Below are 17,438 nucleotides of genomic sequence, written 5' to 3'. Positions count from 1 at the left end.
CAGATCAAATTGGCAATTTGTATATATTATATGCCAATATATTAAATATATAGAAAGGAAGCGAGATGCCATAGTGAACATAGGCCCCTTCGAGAATGAGACCCGGGGAAACAATAATGGGGAACGGGGAAATGACAGAGGAGTTAAACAAATACTTTGTGTCAGTCTTCACGGTGGAAGACACTAATAGTATTCCAAAAACATTAAATAATCAAGGGCAGAAGTTGGGGGTGGAGTGGGGGGAATAAATACAATAACAATCACTTGGGAAAAATTGCTAAGGAAACTAATGAAGCTAAAGGCCATAAGTCCCCTGGACCTGATTGGGTGCATCCCAGGATATTAAAGTACATAACTACAGAGATAGCGGATATATTGGTAGTAATCTTCAATGAATCCTTAAATTCTGGAAAAGTCCCAGAGGATTGGAAAAATGCCAAAGTAACACCTTTATTCAAAAAAGGAGGGTGACAAAAACCAACTAACTATAGGCCAGTGAACATAACTTCTGTTATGGTGAAAATGCTAGAGTCCATTATAAAGGATGTATTAGCAGAGCATTTAGAAATGCAAAATATAATCAAGCAGAGTCAAGACAGTTTAATGAAGGGGAAATCATGCTTGACAAATTTATTAGACTTCTTTGAGGTGGTAACGAGCAGAATAGATGAAAGAACCAGCAGATCTAATATACTTGGATTTCCAAGAAGCGTTTGAAAGGGACCACATAAAAGGCTACTTAAGATAAGAGCCCATGGTGTTGGGGGTAGTATATTAGCATGGATAGAGGATTGACTAATTAATAGAAGATAGAGATTGGTGATAAGAGAGGCATTTTTGGGATGGCAACCTGTAACGAGTGGAGTGTCATCCATGATGAGGCCACAATTATTTTTCCGAGGGAAGTGAATGCACTATTGCCAAGTTTGCGGATGACACAAAAATAGGTGGGAAGTCAAGTGGTGAGGATGACACGGAGTCTACAGTGGAAGATAGACAGGTTAGGGGAGTGCTGGTCAAAAACCTGGCAGGTGGAATATTATGTAGGAAAATGTGAAGTTATGCACTTTGGTACGAAGAATAAAGGTGCTGAATATTATTTAAATGGAGAAAGACTGCAGAAAATTTCAGCACAGAGGGATTTGGGGGGTCATGTGCATAAATCACAAAAAAACAGCATGCAGGTTCAGAAGGTAAGTGGGAAGTCAAATGGAACGCAGGCCTTTATTTCAAAGAAAATGGAGTATAAACATAGGATTGTCCTGCTAAAACTATACAGGGCACGAGTTAGACCACACTTGGAATACTGTGAACACTTTGGTCCCATTAGCTAAGGAAAGATATACAGGCGTTGAATGCAGTCTGGAGAAGGTTCACTAGGTTGATCCCAGGTATGGATGGATTTTCTTACAAGGAGACGGTAAATATGTTGGGCCTGTACTCATTGGAGTTTAGAAGGATGAGAGATGATTTTAATCAGACATATAGGATTCGCAGAAGGCTTGAAAGGGTAGCTGCTGAGAGGATGCCACATGGGCAGCATGGTGGCACTGTTTAGCACTGCTTCCTCACAGTGCCAGGGATCCGGGTTCAATTCCGACCTTGGATGACTGTGTGGCGTTTGTACTTTCTCCCCGCGTCTGCGTGGGTTTCCTCCGGGTGCTCAGATTTCCTCCCACAGTCCAAAGATGTGCAGGTTAGGTGGGGTTATGGGGATAGGGTGGGGCGGTGGGCCTAAGTGGCGTGCTCTTTCAGAGGATCGATGTAGATTTGATGGGCCAAATGGCCTCCTTCTGCAGAGTAGGGATTCTATGATGTTTCCTCTTGCGGGAGAGTCTAGGACCAGGGAGCATTATCAAAGGGTATGGGGTCACTCATTTAAGACAGGGGGGAGGAGGAATTTCTTCTCATGAATTTGTGGAATTCTTTACGGCAGAGAGCTGTATAGGCCGGTTCATTAAGAATGTTCAAAGCTGAGATGGACAGATGTTTAATCGGTAAGGGAATCAAGGGTTATGGGGAAAAGGCATGAAAATGGGGTTGAGGATTGTATCAGCTCAGCGATGATCTCATTGAATGGAGGAGCAGACCCGATGGGCCGAATGCCCTACTTCTGCTCCCACGTCTTATGGTCTTACTGCATTCCCCTGCTCACTGCAGCCTACTTACTGTCTAAAAATAATACTGTATCAGAAGCCTACTGTATTTGAAGCCGCCCATATCCTGCTGTGGTAAATGCACAGTTTAAGCTGGCTATTTGACCACGTGCTGAGGTGGCTTTTCCTGCCAAGCCTGATCTTATCCTCACATCATGGTCTGAAATGTAAAAGACCAAGGTCTATTGCCCTTGTGGTATACTTCAATAGATCTTAACGGGAGCGTGGCTGGAGAGTTGGAAATTAGAACAACGCCTAAATGCCTGGTCCAGTTAACACCAAGTGTAAAAAGTAAGGGAATTGAACCCGCATTGTTGGCCTTGTTCTACATTACAAACCAGCTGTCCAGCCAACTGAGCTAAACTGAGGACATACCTAGGCAATTTCACACATTATCAGGTTGATGCCAAGATGTGGCTATACTGGAACAAATTGGTTGGGGGCATGGCTAGTTCTGGAGCACAAGGCTGGCCTTAATACCCAGGAATTTGAACCCTTCATGCCTACACCAAATCTGTGACCATGCATTTAACTTTCCTTATCTGGTCATTTGGTAAAATCTAGTATGTAATACCGGTAATATTTTATTTGATTGTTTTGAGGAATATCTTCTTAATCCACCTCCTAACTAATGGCACTTGTTTTGCAAGACCTGAATCCTATTTATTTTTTAAATCATTGGTTCTGGCATAAACCACAACTTCTGCCTAATGTCCCTCTTTCTCCCAGAGTTTCTGCATCAATTCCATTGTGTTCCTTATTATGGCACCAGGGAGACAATTCACTATATGGGATTCACCAGCTTGGGTAAGATAGTAAAAGGCTGCTTGCTGAGATATGCTCATAACTTTGTTATGGGAGGTAAAGTTATATCTGGCTTCACTTCCAGTGACATGGCTCAGCAATACACTTTTCACCCAGTACCCCCAAACTCAGCCCAAGATCAGGGCAAATCAATGCAAGGCCTACCCCACCCAAGCCAACGCTCCCAGGAAATCTGGGGTCCCACAAAGGAGTTTCATTTAAGTAGCATATTCTAACATGTTATTATTAATACATGGTGAAATATTCTCACGGCCTATTTTTACACTTCTGTATGTGAATAGATTGTGGGGCGTGGCTGGTGGTTGCTGTGCAGGGAGGGCTCCAAATGGTCATGATGCCTATAATTTCAAGAACTCTTAAACTGACTATCCAATATATGGTCTTTGGAAATGTGGCTTTGGAGTGCTTCCCCCCTTCTGTTGACTCCTGTGGAATAATATTTCACTGTGCCTTGGGAAGATTTACTTAATTAAAGGCGCAATACAAACGCAAATGCTGTCATCACTGTATTGGAGAGGGATGCGGAGATTGAGGAAAATCCAAGGATTGAACAATGAACACTTGCTGAATCTTTAGCCCTGCATAAAACCCCTCTCTAAACACAACCTTTCATGTAGAACATTATCCGGACCACAGCTTTATAAGAGCTCGACTGGCACAGATCTATTTATATTTGATCTCAGTGTTCATTCCAGGGCATTGGCCTACATTTAAGCTTACTTAGCTTATTAAGTTGACACATTTTGTTTTGCGTTCATTATATTCTCCACGAGTAAACCTGAAGCACATGGAGAGTGCATTCGATAATAATCCATAGTCATTCCCACCTGGAAAGAATTTTCAATAAACACCAGAGGGGCCCGGCGTTTCAAACGTAAGGACACTTCCAGGTGAAGATACAATCGCTAACAACTTGAGGACAAAGCAATTACCCGGTAAAAATGTGGATTAATTTCAATCGCTCATCTGGGGCGGGCAGAGCTTTCTCCAAATGATTAGCGATAAAGCCTATTACTGGTCTTAAGGTGACGTCTTGCAGCCTCAGATTTTCTCTGGTGCATTCTGGAAGAGTTTTCTCCTTGGCTGGGGAAAGAATCGTCGAGGTTAGGCTTAGAGGCGGACGATTTTTTCCCCCAAGCTTCGGCTTGGCACATTGGAGAAGCGCGTAGAGTTTCCCTGGGATCCGTGTGCCAATTTGTAGGTTTGCTTTCAGGGTGGACAGTATGGAGGGATACATGGTTGAGTTAATCTCAGGCGGACTGTCTCCTGCCCTTTCTGCACCCGTGCCCAAATCTTACTGATTTACCAAAGCCAACTCTTTCCAATTCGACTGACCGGGCTTGGGTTGTGATAGAAAATGGCCATTCTGAAAATCAAGTTCAACTTGCAGAAGCGGGTCAAGTTAGCCCAGGGGCTGTGGCTCCTGAACTGGTTCTGCGTACTGGCGGGAATCGTTGTCTTCGGCATGGGTGTGTTCCTGAAGGTGGAGCTGAGGAAACGAAGCGAGGTGATGGACAACGAGGAGAGCCACCTGGTCCCCAATTCTCTCATCCTGGTGGGGATCCTAGCCTGTGCCATCAACTGCTTCGGCGGCAAGTTTTGCTACGATTCCCTCGATCCGGCGAAGTACGCCCGGTGGAAATCTTTCCTCAAGTTCTACCTGGCCGCCTGTTTGTTCTTCACTTTCCTCACCTTCATCACCGTGGTGTTTTGTTTCCTGATGAGGATTTATCTAGAGGATACTCTGGCCAAGGGGCTGAAGAACGGCATGAAATATTACCGGGACACCGACACTCCGGGTCGGTGCTTCATGAAAAAAACCATCGACCATCTTCAGATCGAATTTCGCTGCTGTGGCAACAATGGATTCCGAGACTGGTTTGAGATCCAGTGGATCAGCAACAGATACCTGGACTTCAGCTCCAAGGAGGTGAAAGAGTAAGTAAAGGCGGGAAATCCACTGGGGTTGTTGGGGGAGGGGGGGGGGGGGGGGGTGAGATGAGGTAAGGTATGTCTCAGTCCGAAGTCGTGTATTTTATTCTTGAGGTTTTTATTACTCAAGAACGAGATGGGGAGATAAAATGGGCATGGTTTCTGTGCCCTCGTTGACTTTTGAGCCCTAAACACAGTCCCGCCATTTCTTTCCCTCCCCCCACAGCCGCGTTAGGAGCAATGTTGATGGAAAGTACCTGACGGATGGAGTCCCATTCAGCTGCTGCAATCCAGCCTCCCCTCGACCTTGCATCCAGCAGCAGATCGCCAACAACTCGGCCCATTACAGCTACGAGTTCCAGACCGAGGAGCTGAACCTGTGGACTCGGGGCTGCAAGCAAGCCCTCCTCAACTATTACACCAACATGATGCAGTCCATGGGAGCACTAGTCTTATTCGTTTGGATGCTTGAGGTAAGAGGGCCATTCATTTAACGCAAGCGACAACCGGGTTCTGAACCTTACAAAGAGTAACATGTTCTTGCCAAATGATAACAAGCACAATTGCTTCACAGCTCCAGGGTCCCAGGTTCGATTCCGGCTTGGGTCACTGTGTGTGCAGAGTCTGCACATCCTCCCCGTGTGTGCATGGGTTTCCTCCAGGTGCTCTGGTTTCCTCCCCCAGTCCAAAGATGTGCAGGTTAGGTGGACTGGCCATGATAAATTGCCCTTAATGTCCAAAATTTCCCTTAGTGTTGGGTGGGGTTACTGGGTTATGGGGATAGGGTGGAGGTGTGGACCTTGGGTCGGGTGCTCTTTCCAAAAGCTGGTGCAGACTCGATGGGCCGAATGTCCTCCTTCTGCACTGTAAATTCTATGAAATTTATGAACAAATCAGGGATAGTTATTACATATCTTTAATGGTAAATGGGAAGATCCCGACAATATATCTGGGAAATCATTGCACTTTTTCAGAGTTGTGGGTGATGTACAGCACTAACTTTTGTTGGAGGATAGGTACCAGCTGTATGCTTGTGTGTAAACTGTGGGTAGAGCAATCATTTTGTATAGGGAGGATCCTTTCTACATGACTGCATCTTTTACAACTTAAGACATCCAAAAACACCCAACAATGGAAAAGAGTTTCATTAACTGTTTGTTATTATACAGGAAAAAGTGACTGAAAGTAGCACTTGCTGTTTTTATTTCAGATTTTCAGCATCCACGGTATTTTGCTTTTATATTATTGATGTTTGGAATTCTGCCTTACCACCCTTAAAATAACGAACAAATTCGACCCCTATGCATAATCTCTGCATAGGGCCTTTTAGTCAGAACATTGAAGAAAATGTTCCTCAGATTCAGCACAGATGTTAAATGAACAAACAGCCTAAGAGCAAAAACGAGTCTTTTGTTCTGATGAGCGTATGGCGGCAGTCCACAAATTGATCAGCTTAGCATTTACAAAGTCTGCCATGTAGCTGGAGGGTTTCTACAGTTACCTTTTAAAAAATTACTTCTTATGTTCATTATATACAATCACAACCTATCTGCAGGATCAATATGGGCTGGATTAAAGAAACTACAACAATAGGTTCTGCAAAAGATAAATACTGTGGATGCTGGTGATCTGAAATAAAAATTGAAAATGCTGGAAATACTCAACAGGTCAGGCAGCATCTGTGGAGAGAGAGTTAATTGGTTTCTCTCTCTGGACAGATGCTACCTGCATTACCTTTACACCAACAAGTCCAGTTCTTTGGGGATAAATTGGTACTGTTTCTCTGTGGCCATGTCAATGAATTGTTGGTAGTCTTATGTTTTTTTGCATCAAGGTGAACCAACATCACATGTAAACTTTAAGTTTGAACTTAAACATCTGTTTTCTAAAGCATTGTTGTTAGGTGGAGTTATCTGTGGAGTACATGTGGTATTTATACTCACCTATCTCTACAACATCATGTTTTAATGGACTGCTGGTGCAAAATTCTTGTGGGACAGGGTGAATTCTGGATCTGCCTAAAATCCTTCAGCATCTGTATTTTAGTCAATATTTTAAAAAATTGCTTCATTAATGTAACCAGGTAAACAATTTGATTTTCTTGGACCTTGTGCTTTGGCATATAACTTTATTAGGAAAGTTACAAAAAAGATACTTAAACATATTTTCTAGCATTCAAAAACAACAGGTATGTGAATCTGTCTATAAAAGTAATTTATACCAGGCCAAGATGAGTTTATTTTACATTTAATCAGCATGAATAAGTGCTAAAACGCAATATTAAAACAAATCTTGACACAGTATGTTTTGGACTATTGTTGCTGGTTTGGGATGGAACACATCTTAATGTCCTTATAGATTTAATCATTTGTAATCTTTAAGTGGTGCCAGCCTTGGCTCAATTGACTGCAGTCTTGCCTCTGAATCAGAAAATCATGGGGTCATATTCCATAAAATCCTTAGCGTGCAGAAGAAGACCATTCAACCCATCAAATCTGCATCAACCCGCTGAAAGAACATCCTCCCTAGGCCCACTCCCCAGCCCTATCCCTATAACCCTACCTGAGCTACACATCTTGGGACAGCAAGGGGCAATTTAGCATGGCCAATCCACCTAATCTGCATATCTTTGGACTGTGGGAGGAACCCGGAGAACCCAGAGGAAACTCTTGTGGACACAGCCAAAATCGAACCCAGGCGCTATGAGGCAGCAGTGCTAACCATTGTGCCACCACCTTAGGGACTTGAACATACAATCTAGTCTGATACTTCAGTGCAGCATTGAGGAAGCGCTGTACTGGCTAAGGTGCCGTCTTTCAAATGCCACATTAAACCAAATGTGCCTCCTCGGATACACATGAAATTACCCATGCCAATTCTACTAGTCAACAGTCGAAAGCTCTGGCTATTATCTATTCCTCAACTATTATCACTGAAACAAGTATCTGGTCATTTAACTCATGATTTTTTGTGGGCCTTGATTTGTGCAAATTACCTGCCATGTGTTCCTGTATAACAGTGAATGAAGCCCTTCTCAATTATAAAGTGTTTTTGGATGTCTTAAGTTGTAAAAGTTGCTTTGTAAATGGGAGCCTCTCTTTCATTATGCCCAATGTTTATTCACCCCTTAAGGATTCAGGTTATATTCAGTACTACTTCTGGATAACTTGTATGAGATCCACACATACAAACTCAGGACCCAATATGTATGTGTGTGTGTTGGGGGTATGGTCAGAACAGAAGGAACAGCAGCAGCTGGGAGTAGGCCATTTGGCCCATTGACCTGCTCTGCCATTCAGTATGATAATGATTGTGGCTTTAACTCTATTTTCCTGCCTGTCCCCACAACCTTTACTCCCTTGTAGATCAAAACTCTGCCTAACTCAGCCTTGAATATACCAGCCTTCCTACTGGTTACTGGAGAAGATTAACAACCCTCTGAGAGAAGAAATTCACCTCATCTAAATGAGAGGCCCCCTTATTTTTAAAACTGTGCCCCAGTTCCAGATTCCCCCACAAGGGGAAACATTCTCTCAGCATCTACCCTGTCAAGCCCTTTCACAATCCTATATGTTGTGACAAGATAAACTCTCATTTTTCTAAACTCCAATTTGTATAGGCCCAACCCACTCAACCTTTCCTCATTGGACAACCTCTTCATCCCAGGAGAAAGAGATCATTCCGGGAACCACTGCAGAGAATGGAGAGGGAAATCATTGGCAAGGAGGTGGAAAGACTATGATAGGATAATAATACATTAACTTTGGATGAAGCTCATTTGATGGGCCATACGGTCTTTCCTCACGTGAGATGTAGGATTATCAGACAATTTAAGCAAAATGAATTGATGTCACAATTACAAGGAGTGAGATTATTGTCTCAAATTCCACATATTCTTGCATCGCCCTAAGATCCAAATAATCTTCTTTCATGAAAAATAAATCCAATATAGAAATTACGTTCCTGCCTTCCCACCACAGATAAAATTTTGCCATGATATTCACACTCCAGGGGAATCTCAAAAGCAAATGTGACTCAAGATTCTCCAGGGAGGTCAAGTTAAATATTGTGTTGCCCATTAATCCTTACATATGGCCACTCAACCATGATAACAATCTCATCTGAGTCAGAATGTTATGGGATCATGTACCACTTTACAGACTTATAGAATCATAGAAGTTTACAGCATGGAAACAGGCCCTTCTGCCCAACCAGTCCATGCCGCCCAGTTTTTACCATTAAACTTCAATATGAAGTGCACGTTCTCTACATATGCCCTATAATTCCAGACTTATAGAATCATAGAAGTTTACAGCATGGAAACAGGCCCTTCTGCCCAACCAGTCCATGCCGCCCAGTTTTTACCATTAAGCTAGTCCCAGTTGCCCGCACTTGGCCCATAACCCTCTATACCCATCTTACCCATGTAACTATCTAAATGCTTTTTAAAAGACACAATTGTACCCGCCTCTACTACTACCTCTGGCAGCCCATTCCAGACACTCACTACCCTCTGAGTGAAGAAATTGCCCCTCTGGGCCCTTCTGAATCTCTCCCCTCTCACCTTAAACCTATGCCCTCTAGTTTTAGACTCCCCTACTTGAGTCAAGAATAGAAGCTGACACTCCCAAGCAGGACTGAAGAGTGCTGTATTTTCAGAGTTGCCGACTTCCAGGTGAGATATTAAACCTAGACTGTGCTACCACATGCAGGTGAATATAACATACGTCATGGTACTATTTCAAAGACAGGCAGAGTAGTTCTCCCTGATATGAAAAATAGAAAATATTAGAAATACTTATCAGATCTGGAAACATATATGGAGAGAAAAATAGAGTTAAAGTTTCATATGAATGACCATTCTTCAGAAATCATTCTGATGAAAGATCATTGACTTGAAACATTAACTCTGCTTCTCTCTCCATGGATGCTGCCAGACCTGCTGTGCATTTCCAGCAATTTCGTTTTTTAATCTCAGATTTTCAGCATCTGCAATATTTAGCTTTTGATTTACTTCTCCCTGATGTCCTGGCTAATATCTAGCTCTCTATCAGAACTCGTAAAGAAAATTACCTATGAGGAAGGACATTTGTTAAACTGAAGTCAATGCCAACATAATGTTTCTAATCAATCATTCAAATCAATTAAAATGGGAAAATTGAATATACCAATAAATGTAGAAATATTAACTTTTATAATGTTGGAGCAATTTATCAGAATACACTTATCAAGAGGCCTGGGCAAAATCCTACTTTCCAGTTGTACAAAGTTTCCTGAACTGAATGTTTATATGTGAACTAATGCATTGCATGTATGTTCTTTAGCCATTTCAGAGTTTGAGCATTTCCCCTTGGGAGATCATGGTGGGTCAGGCATTTGATCTAGAACTTGGAAAATCTTGGTGCAGTCACAGCTGAGTTGACATGCCATTATTACAGGCGGTTCAGATAATGTCAGAAACCAAGTCAATGAGATGGTGTATTTATTATCTTCTGGGTTCAGGGAGATTGGCATCAAAGCAACCTAAATTCAATACTCATCTAACTATCCTGCTGCCTTGTTCTTGTTTCCATCCTGGTCATTTGGAGGTTGGTTCAGGGCAGAGCTGCAAAATCATATTGTGACATAATTGCAAGGAACTTGACGTTTTGAATCTGTCAGTGCAGTTGTACCAAAACAAGGGCATTATCACTCTGGCCAGGCTACAGATGCTTTGCAACTCAGGAGCAGAGAATATTATTCCAACAGGTCAACTGGTGGAGAGCAGACCAAGAATGCCACGAATGGCTTCAGACCCACATGCCAGAAAGCAATAGCACAAGACAGAAAGACCCATATTTAGTTGGTTCATAAAAAAAAGTGTCTTTGTTTTGGTTAGTTGCGATTCCAACAAGTATGGAAATCTATCGCCATACTTGGGCAGAAAGAAACAAAAACGGAAACAGGACAGAATGAACTGACTTTTCCCTGAAATTTTAGCCAGACAACCAAGTTACTGTTTAACTCATAATAATAGCCTGTTTTTGTGCAATATGAAGTGCACGTTCTCTACATATGCCCTTTAGCTAAATACAGAAAATATAGGGAAAGATTAGTCAGAATCAAAAGCTTTAAGAACCTCCTCAATTGTTCCCAGAGCTTAAAATGTGCTTGATGCCAACAAAGAGCATTTTAAAGTTTCCAACTGTGTGCCCATCCAGAACTACCTCACAGAATTGTAACAGTGCAGATGGAGGCCATTTGGCCCATCATATCTCCGCCTCCTGTCCGAATGTACAACTCCCCTACTTCCATTTTTCAACCTTCTCCCTGTAACCTTGCACACTCCTTTTTTTCAAATAACAGTCTAATTCCCTTTTGAATGCTTCACTCGAATCTGCCTTCACCACACTCGCAGGCAGAGCATTCCAGACTCAAACCACTCGCTGTGAGATTTTTTTTTTCTCCTCATTTCACTATTGCTTCTTTTATTATTTACTTTAAATCTGTGCCCTCCCATTCATAGAATTCATAGCATTTACAGTGCAGAGGGAGGCCATTTGGCCCATTGAGTCTGCACTAGCCCTTGGAAAGAGCACCTACCCAAGCCCACACCTCCGCCCTATCCCTGTAATCCAGTAACCCGACCCAACCTTTGTTTGGACACTAAGGGCAATTTATCACGGCCAATCCACCTAACCTGCACATCTTTGGACTGTGGTAGGAAACCGGAGCACCTGGAGGAAACCCACGCAGACACGGGGAGAACGTGCAGACTCCGCAGAGACAGTGACCCAAGCCAGGAGTCGAACCTGGGACCCTGGCACTGTGAAGCAACTGTGCTAACCACTATGCTACCATGCTGCCCGATCCTTCCACAACTGGAAAGTTTCTCCCAATTACTCTGTTAAGACCCCTCATGATTTTGAGTACCTCTATCAAATCTCCTCTCAGCCTTCTCTTCTCCAAGGAAACCAGTCTCAACTTCTTCAATCTATCTTCATAACTGGAATTCCTCATCCCAGGAACCATTCTTCTAAATCTTTTCTACATGCTCTCCAATGCCTTCACATCCTTCCTAAAGTGCGGCACCCAAACCGGGCTGTAATACGCTGGCTGCGACCAACCAAGCGACGTATACAAGTTAAACATATCTTGCCCTTGTACTCTATGCCCCTGTTAATAAAGCCACTGCTCTCACCTTGTCCTGTCACCTTCAATGATTTATGTGCATATACATCCATATGCCTCTACTCCTGCATCCCTTTGCTCACAAACCTGTGGTGCTGCACTGTATCAAATTATTTTTACGAGGCCATATACCCTACATCAACAGCATTGCCCTCAACTCTCTCTGGTTACCTCTTCAAAGAAACTCCAGCAAGTTAGTTAACCATGATTTTTCCTCAGGAAACCCATGCTGACTTTACTTAATTAACCCACATTTGACTATTAGCTTTGTCTCAACTTATTGTTTCTCAAAGTTTCTCCACCACCAAAGTTAAGATGATTGACCTGTAGTTGCTGGGAGTATTCTTACACCCATTTTTGAACCAGGGTGTAATGTTTACAATTCTCCAGTCCTTGAGCACCACCTCTGAATCGAAGGAAGACTGAAAAATTCTGACCAGTAGTTCTGCAACTCTCACTTCTAGATCATAGAATTTACAGTGCAGAAGAAGGACATTCGGCCCATCGAGTCTGCACCGGCTCCTGGAAAGAGCACCCTACCCAAGCCCACACCTCCACCCTATCCCCATAACCCAGTAACCCCACGCAACACTAAGGACAATTTTGGACACTAAGGGCAATTTAGCATGGCCAATCTACCTAACCTGCACATCTTTTGACTGTGGGAGGAAACCGGAGCACCCGGAGGAAACCCACGCACACACGGGGAGACCATGCAGACTCCTCACAGACAGTGCGTATCTAGCAGTATCCTTGAGTGCATCTCATACAGTCCTGGTACCTTATCAACTTTAAGTACATATAACTTATCCAATACTTCCTCTTTTTCAATTTTAAACTCTTCTGGTGTTTGAATTACCTCTTCTTTTACCATGGCATGGATAGCATCTTCTTCCTGTTCAAACATGGTCCTGATTATCCGGAGCCAAGTGGAATATCAATCCAATCCCAGTGACACATCTACTCCACCAGGCTGTCTGATCATTCATTAACAATGCCCAGATATTCAAGGCATGTATGGCTCAGGTCTCAAAATACAGGATTCCATTCATCCAGCAACAGATATGTCATGTTGGAATTAACAACATATAAGAGCAGTGTTTACTCAGGAGGAAATTTGCTAGTTAACCATTAGGCGAATGGCAATAAGGTGATAATGCGAGTTACATTCAAAAGCAACTTTTTTTTTCATTTGCAGCAAATATAATTTGCAAAATACATCGGCAGAGCACTTTCTATTAATGAACCGAGTTGCATACTTGTACGATGCTTTTCCTTTGTGTGAATACCACTGATTTGTGTAACTGGCTGTATATTTTCTACCTGTACTTTAGGTGGCTGTGATGGTTGGGATCCAATACTTGCACACATCCCTGGATAGCATTGCAAATCCCGAAGATCCTGAGTGTGAGAGTGAGGGTTGGTTAATGGAGAAAGGGCTCAAGGAAACATTTAAATCTCTGCTGGAAAGCATTAAAGAGTTGGGTAAGTTCAATCAGGTGGCTACAACTGAAGAGGGGAAAAAAGAAGAGGGCACGACCGTCGCCACCGTCAGCTGAAGAGACTACAAAACCCACTGAGGGAGGTTGGGGGGGAGGGGGACGGGACAATTTAGACTCGGAAGGAAATGAAAATTAAAGAAATGTACAATACAAAACCAGATAAACAATTCCCATTATTGTATAATATATGATGCATGTATCTTAATAAGGAGTCTATTCTCCTGTATTTTGTATTATAATCCATCACATTATGTAATCCATCTACCATCCATCATATTATGTAATTCATCTATTTACACCTGGATTGTCGATTTCCTTTGTGAAATTAATTTTGACAGTCTATGCACTATTCAATCAGCAGGAGTCTCCTTCCATACTTTGTACTATATAAAGTGGTAAATATAACCAAGGTGTCTGAATCTGGAAATATGGATTGATTGTGTGACAATGTAAAACACTCCTGCCACCTTTAATGTAGCTCAAATGCTATGTGAAGTTATATAGTATATACGCTGTTACAACATAGGGCTCAATATTAAAAGCATCTTCCAAGAAAAATGACATTTTTCATGAAGTGAAGGTTTTCCATGAATATTTTATGTATTTCAAAACTTTACTTTAGAAATCCAAAACAAGATCAGATAAATGTGACAAATCAACTTATAGATAGAACTAGAATATTCACTCTTCAAAGCAGGGAGTGCTAATAAAAGAAAACAGCAGGAATGGGAAATTTATGAAGGTTGATTCAGATTTAGAAAACACGTGACTTATAACTCACATCATCACCTTATTGTCATTTGCCTAATGGTCAACTAGCAAATTTATTACTGAGGTAAACACTGCTCTGAAATTTTGTTAAATCCAACAAGACATCTGTTGATGGATGAATGGAATCCTGTATTTTGATACGTTATAAATCCCGTGTTTCACAATAGTCCCTGAAATCAGCTTCATAAATATGAGGAGATCCCTGGCTGTCCTGTAAAGTCTCTGAACATTTGTTTGCAGCTATCCAGTTAGATAGGAAATGTAGTTTAAAAAAACACAACTAGCACTTGTACACGCGTTCATTATTTTGTACAATTACTTGTATCACATCCAATTGAAACTAAACCGTGGCATGGTGTGTTCATTAAATGTGATTTTTTTTCTAAATAGCTTTTCTGTCGCTGCCAAAATTTTAGTTGTATTTAGGATATACTCTCAATGTATTTCAATTGCCTACAAGATACCAGCTGAAAAATTGCTGTGCATTTCAATTCAGGCAGTTAGATATCCTTTTTGAAATGCAGTGGAATTTGGAACAGTTTCAAACAAAGTCTCATAAACCAATGTCCTTCTTGATTATTTGAAACGTTTCTCTGTGTTAGCAGTTTGAGATGCAACTGTCCACTGCTTCAAGGATAAAAGTGCTAAGTATTCTTAACACCAGTTTATAGGATTAACTTTTGTAATTCGTTTCAAAGGAAAGACAACTAACTCATCATGACATCAAAATGTACATACGAGTGTGTGCTAGCTATAAGAGAAAAGGATAAACATTGTCCTTTATGCTGCCATATACAGCTCTGTAGAAAGTTGACATGAAATGTATTAATTCATGGGATGTCAGCATCACTGGTAACATCAGCATTAATTGATTATCCCAATTTTCCTGGAGAAGATGGTGGTGAGCCAGTTTCTTGAAAAGTGAATGGCTTGCTGGGCCATTTCAGACCAACTAAGATTCAACCACACTGCTTTGGGTCTGGAGTCTCATACAGGCCAGCAGATTTCCTTCCTTAAAAGACATTAGAGTACCAGAGAGTTTTTAGTGACAATTGCTAATTACATGATCACCATTACTGATACTAGCCTTTTGTTCCAGATTTATTTAAGTAATTGAATTTAAATTCCCCAGCTGCCATGGTGGAATTTCAACTCATGTCTCCAGATCATCAGTCTTGGTGTCTGGATTACCAATCCAGGAACATAATCACTTGGCTACTGTACCAAAATACTCTCACAATTCCATCCGAAACAGCATACAACTGGGCGGCACGGTAGCACAGTGGTTAGCACAGTTGCTTCACAGTTCCAGGGTCCCAGGTTCAATTCCCGGCTTGGGTCACTGACTGTACGGAGTCTGCATGTTCTCCCCATGGGTTTCCTCCGGGTACTCCGGTTTCCTCCCACAGTCCAAAGATGTGAAGGTTAGATGGATTGGTCATGCTAAATTGCTCTTCGTGTCCAAAACGGTTAGGTGGGGTTACTGGGGTTTCGGGGATAGGGTGGAGGTGTGGGCTTGATGGGCCGAATGGCCTCCTGTACTGTAAATTCTATGATCTATAAACTACTTGGCACTGGCAGAGTATCCTGTAAAGAAATTAAATATCTCAGGACACTTTACAAGAAACCAGATGGAACAGGATCAAGACAGTGTAAAGGATACATTGAGAAAACCTTCAGAGGCAAACAGTAAAGCAAAGCAAAAGGGTTTAGTGAGTGAGTTCTTGTTGGGCACCGACCAAAGCTTTGGACAAATTGTGGGATGTTAGGAGGTTATACAGCAAGTCAAAGCCAAGTCACTCAATCTTCTAATTGAGGAAGTTGTTTTCACTCATTCAGGGGTGTGGGCATCGTTGGCTCGGCCAGTATTTATTGCCCATCTCTAACATCCCTTGAGAAGGTGCTGAGTTACCTTGTGGTGTAGTCCATCTGGTGTAGGTAGCCCCACAGTGCTGTTAGGGAAGAGCGTTACAGCATTTTGATCCAGCAACAAGGAACAACAATATATTTCCAACTAAGAATGGTGCGTGGCTTGGAGGGGGACTTCCAAGTGGTGGTGTTCCCATGCATCTGCTGCCCTTGTCCTTCTAAATGATAGCAGTCATGGGTGCCCATCCATCAGAGCACTTTTCCCTGCAGAAACCCTTATCCATACTTTTGTTACCTCACAGCTCAACTTTTTTCACCAGCATCCAAAGCTCATTACTACACAAACTCTAACTTGTGGGTCTGAGAACTTTGCAGACAAAGTCTGTGTGGCTGTCACTGTTGTCCTTTCCAATGATTCCGGTTTCCTGAAGCATTGAATACAAAATCCCAGTATGGACTTTTCAGCATTAGAATTTTGTGTAAATTCTTTGTGATGAGCTTTGGACTCTGCTGTGGAAAGTTGAGCCGTGAGTCATTAAATGTATGGGTAAGTTTCAGAAGAAAGTACTCAATCTTGGTGACAGACAGACATATCCTCAGTTGTAAGATTGGGAGAATGCAGGTCATGAATATCTTTATCACAGTTAATACTACCTCTCAATCAATCAAGCAATAGACATAGAGTGGCTATTGTAAATGAGCCTCCTCACTTCTTAAGATCTTCCTTTTAACAAAGAACATATTCTTCTGAGGAGGCTCCCGTGCAACGGTTGATGGATGCCGGTTATAAACATCAATCTTAATTTCCTGGATGTATGAAAAGTTTTAATATTTCTTTTATGCTTTTCTCAGTATCTGTTTCATAATGTTTAATCCTTGATTGAATATTAATAGTGAACTGTTGTATTTTATTTAAAAGTTAATTTGGAGGTAGTGACATTTTCGAGGGCTGAAAAGCTTAGTGTTAAAACACAACCCTTCTCAAAAAAATAAACATACATAAATTATATCTCTCGATTGGAAATTACTTCCCGAACATTTATTGATGTCTGCACATGACTACAAATACACATTTTGTTAAAGACTTGCACTCAAGATCCAAAAACAGGGGTTGCTCGAATGGGCAGCATGGTAGCATAGTGATTAGCACAGTTGCTTCACAGCTCCAGGGTCCCAGGTTTGATTCCCAACTTCGGTCAGTGTGTGTGTGGAG

The 17,438-nt window shown here is 42.0% G+C and overlaps 1 protein-coding gene across 1 annotated transcript; it reads left to right on the top strand.

Moving 5' to 3' along the window:
- Positions 1-3,805: 3,805 nt before the first annotated feature.
- On the top strand, positions 3,806-17,234 carry prph2a (peripherin 2a (retinal degeneration, slow)). The gene is made up of 3 exons (XM_072510147.1): positions 3,806-4,919; positions 5,140-5,386; positions 13,418-17,234. The coding sequence occupies exons 1-3, from the start codon at positions 4,339-4,341 to the stop codon at positions 13,640-13,642; spliced, it is 1,053 nt and encodes a 350-aa protein (XP_072366248.1). The 5' UTR covers positions 3,806-4,338; the 3' UTR covers positions 13,643-17,234.
- The last annotated feature ends 204 nt before the right edge of the window (positions 17,235-17,438 follow it).

Source organism: Scyliorhinus torazame, chromosome 1 (assembly GCF_047496885.1).
Source record: "Scyliorhinus torazame isolate Kashiwa2021f chromosome 1, sScyTor2.1, whole genome shotgun sequence".
NCBI lineage: Eukaryota > Metazoa > Chordata > Chondrichthyes > Carcharhiniformes > Scyliorhinidae > Scyliorhinus > Scyliorhinus torazame.
The sequence above is the reverse complement of the archived record's forward strand: the minus strand, read 5'-3'. Positions and strand labels throughout refer to the sequence as shown.

Coding starts and splice junctions, on each gene's coding strand:
- prph2a (XM_072510147.1), top strand. CDS start 4,339: ATGGCCATTCTGAAAATCAAGTTCAACTTGCAGAAGCGGGTCAAGTTA. Junction 4,920..5,139: donor AGCTCCAAGGAGGTGAAAGA/GTAAGTAAAGGC, acceptor CTCCCCCCACAG/CCGCGTTAGGAGCAATGTTG. Junction 5,387..13,417: donor TATTCGTTTGGATGCTTGAG/GTAAGAGGGCCA, acceptor CCTGTACTTTAG/GTGGCTGTGATGGTTGGGAT.